Source organism: Silene latifolia, chromosome 4, assembly GCF_048544455.1.
Source record: "Silene latifolia isolate original U9 population chromosome 4, ASM4854445v1, whole genome shotgun sequence".
NCBI lineage: Eukaryota > Viridiplantae > Streptophyta > Magnoliopsida > Caryophyllales > Caryophyllaceae > Silene > Silene latifolia.
Window position 1 is genome coordinate 44,827,468 of NC_133529.1, and position 3,886 is coordinate 44,831,353.

General features: G+C 35.2%; 1 protein-coding gene across 1 annotated transcript; it reads right to left on the bottom strand.

Moving 5' to 3' along the window:
• Positions 1-531: 531 nt before the first annotated feature.
• Positions 532-3,886, bottom strand: LOC141653478 (patellin-6-like). The gene is made up of 4 exons (XM_074461255.1): positions 3,025-3,886; positions 2,792-2,916; positions 1,581-1,722; positions 532-1,030 (listed from the first exon to the last, which is right to left on the bottom strand). The coding sequence occupies exons 1-4, from the start codon at positions 3,742-3,744 to the stop codon at positions 770-772; spliced, it is 1,248 nt and encodes a 415-aa protein (XP_074317356.1). The 5' UTR covers positions 3,745-3,886; the 3' UTR covers positions 532-769.

Consider the following 3,886-nt stretch of genomic DNA (forward strand, 5'->3'; position numbering starts at 1 on the left):
ATTTTTACCCACAAATAAAGCCCCTGCATCGCTACATGGTTTACACATCAGTAATGAATCACTAAGTTGCATTTTGGGTAATGAGTGAGAGTAGTTACTACTTTAGTTTAAAATAAAGGTATTGGCTACAACTTTTCCCAATTTAAAAACTTCTCTTTACTCAACTTTATGACTTATTGTCGAAAAACATTCATCCAAATACTGTAAGATTTCAGTAAATTAGCATAATCCAACATTAGTAAAGTAAAACTCATGATGAGGACTGCTATCCGCAATCCATTTTTTTTATAAAATACTCATACTTGCTAGGGCGATTTTTATTTTACTTAATTTTACTTCAGCCTAGATCTATCCAATTCAATTTACTTTAGTTTTTTTTTTGGCTTAGTTTCATTCCAAAAGAATACGACAGAGGTAGGATTGTAGGAATGGAAGGCCATCGAAGTTGATAAGCAAAAGCATTATATTCATTCATACCCTTGGGGAGCTTACAATGTGATAAGGAGATGAAGCACATAACCACCCTTAACCTTGTTGATCCAAGTCCAAGCTCGCTATTATAAAAACATCATCATCATAATGATATACAACAATACAACTACACTAGATTTAACTTTCATCTTAGATTCATAAGCATACAAAATATTAGCTGATTTAGAAGCACGACCATAATTAGTTAATAACACCACCTCATACAACCAAAACAACCCTCCAAAATCTAAAACCCCTACTACATGTAGCCGTAGGTGTTTATTTCACAACCAGCTGCTCAGAATAGTGTGGACTTGCGTACAACATAGCGATAGGCAGCAACCTTCCTCCTTCGGGATGCAGTGTTGTCCACAGATAACACCAGTTTCCCCGCCTCCCTAGCAAGAAACGAGTTGTGCACAGCTTCATCCGAGGAGCTTAGTTTCTTCGGTTTTTCCACAGCAATGGTATAGCTATCTTTGGCATTTGGGATGAACTCTGCACTGTATTCCAAGTCCCAACCTCCCACCACTAAGTCCCACGTTATTGTTGCAGCTGCCTGTACCATTAAGAAAGAACACCATGAATTTCATTAAACAACATTGTTTAACTCCTACTAACTGAACCACTAAGTTCATCCACATGGTTGAATCATACTTCTACTTCACACACAATTTAATCGCAAGTTTCAATAAAATTAGTGTTGCTCATCCCAAAATTTGCTTTCTACTCTTTAATACAATGACCAATTAACAATTAACTTGCATTTAACAAAAAATAATTACCATAATCATTCACCTGGTTAGTGTTGTTACTCGAACAACACAAGAAACCCGCTAACAAATTGCTAAATTTGTAATGTAAAACTTTAAAACGATAACTAATATTCATGCTCGCACCATTCCCGAATAAACTTGCTGACTTTTTTGTTTGGTACCAATGAATGATCTTACTATATGGAAATATGGAATCTTTTTAAATCATCATTAATGCGTTTTGCGACAGTATCAAAATACTCTCCTCAATTTGAATTTTCATCCACATCTCGCTAATTCTCGGAACAAGAAACCAGGGAGTGAAAGAGGTAGTACAACAGTAAAGAATTTAACCTCAATGCCTTCAATCTGAATGTTGACTTTCTCACCACCCTTAACAGTAAATTCAGACGCTGGTTTAGCTGGACCGTTCAGAAGATCGCCGGGACGGCTCAGACCCCCATAGTGAACAGGAACATCTTCCGGCCTAATGTATCTGATTAGAAAAAAAAATGTGCAAAGAATATGAAAACCCACTTATTAGATAAAAGCTTTTTCTTTAATACTGTAATAATTAGAGGAAGTGGGAAAGGAAAATGACAGCACAAGGAAACATGATCACAGGAAATTAGTTTCTTTTTGTTTTGAAATCATAAAAATGCGGACAAAGAAAAAGGAAGCTTTAGACAAACCAAACAGAAAGTGATAAAATTTTGCAGTGTACTCAAATGTCCTTTAACTACAAGCAATATCCATTTACAAGCAACTTCTTAATTAAAAAGTAAATGTTGAGCAGTATACTTAATTCCTTAATCCAAAATCATTAACAAGGACACAATACTAATTAACACTAATGGCTTTTTCCAAAATTGGTCCATTATATATCGTTTGAGACGTTGATGGTACTCATATGAATCCATTTATATATCGACGTATCGTTGAGACGTTGATGGTACTCCCTCTATTCAGAGGATTTCTATCTACATTCTCTTTTCTACCTTCTCTTCTACCTTCTCCTCTCACAACCGATTAAAATATCGTTTCTTTTGCTTCATCTACTTGTTTTTCGACCCCACACGATATATACTAAATTTAATCAATTGTGAGAGCGAAAGGGAGAAGGTAGAAGAGAAGGTTGGAGGGAGAAGTCCATAGCACCCCTCCTCTATTCAAATAAATTCACTACAATCTATGTACTTGTGACAAACTGACAATTCAAACCATTTTAGTAATTTTTCCAGTAAAAAACAAAGATTGCCCTCTTAAAAGGTAGAATTACCACTGTATTATATCCCACTCACTTTTACTTTACCTGCACTCTCTATCCCCTTGACATGTACGAAGTATGAGTTTTTAGTTGAACTAGTGACATTGTAATTTAGTAAATCAAAGGGAATGTGATGGAGGAAATAATAAGAAAATACTAGAAAGATGAATAATCTAAAGTTGCCAAGTTTGAAATCAGATAATTCCTCCATCCCAGTCAAGTGTTTACCATTTTCATTCTTTAATCAGAGGTAAACAAATGATTAAGACGAGTTGAGTAGTAAAATGTAATAACTCACTTGTAGAGAGTCTCAGCAACATTGGTCTCCTTGGCAATGACAAACTTGCTCTTAGTTCTTTGAGTCAGAAATGGGCTGAACATTGAGTAGAGCAAGCTAAAATACCATGGGACATTGATAAAAATCTACATAAAACACACCCAAAAACACATTAATTAATTAATTAACAACATAATTACCAGGCGGCCATACAAGTAGGAAAATGAAAGAAACAAAGAAAAAAAGGAAGTAACCTTTCTAGCAACCATTTCAGGGTAATTATCCTGAAATAGTGATAAAATCTGATTAGAAGCAACCCTAAGTTCTCTCTTAGGCATATCTTTAAGATCAGTAACTTGAATAATAGAATTAACAGCACCAGGTTTAAAATGAAGTAACTTAATCCCTCTTTCAAGAACTTGAACTCTCCACCTTAAGAATTTCTTAATCTTATCATCATCACCAAAAAACCTCTCATACATATCCTTATCTTTAAACACACCATAAGCATTATAACAAACAGGATGACCTTCTTTATCAAATCCATGCATATAAGCAACTAAACCTTCTAATTCCTTAAACCCTAATTCCTCTTCCAAAATCCCGTCTGCCATGAACTCTTTCCTCCAACTTAATGACTTTTCTAACATTTCATATGCATCACACACTCTGAAATCTCTAGCTCTTAGGAATTTAAGGAGAATAACATCAGATTTATCGGTTTCGGGGAGAAGTGGGATGTTCCACATTGTAGGGTTTTGTGAAGAATGGGATGAAGAAAGCTTGTTTCTAAGTTCAACAAGTGATCTTTTTTCAGATTGTTTGAGGTTTGAGAGAACATAAGTGTCTTCTTTGAAGGAAGGTGAATCAACTCCATAGTTTTTGGTTGGTGTTGTTGCTTCCATTAAAGAGTTGATTAAGCTTCTTTTTGCAGGGGTTTTTGAAGGAGAAGAAGTGGGTATTTGTGCTTCCATTGTTTGAATGGTGTGTTTTTGAAGGGAAATGAGAAGGGGAAAAACAGAGGAGATAGATAGATAGATAAAGAGAAAGGAGGGATAAATTAGTGAAAGGAAGAGCGGCCTTTGTAAGTAATTGTGTAAGGAGAAAATGGGAGTG

Coding starts and splice junctions, on each gene's coding strand:
- LOC141653478 (XM_074461255.1), bottom strand. CDS start 3,744: ATGGAAGCACAAATACCCACTTCTTCTCCTTCAAAAACCCCTGCAAAA. Junction 1,723..2,791: donor GTTGCTGAGACTCTCTACAA/GTGAGTTATTAC, acceptor TTTTCTAATCAG/ATACATTAGGCCGGAAGATG. Junction 1,031..1,580: donor TTCAGATTGAAGGCATTGAG/GTTAAATTCTTT, acceptor TTAATGGTACAG/GCAGCTGCAACAATAACGTG.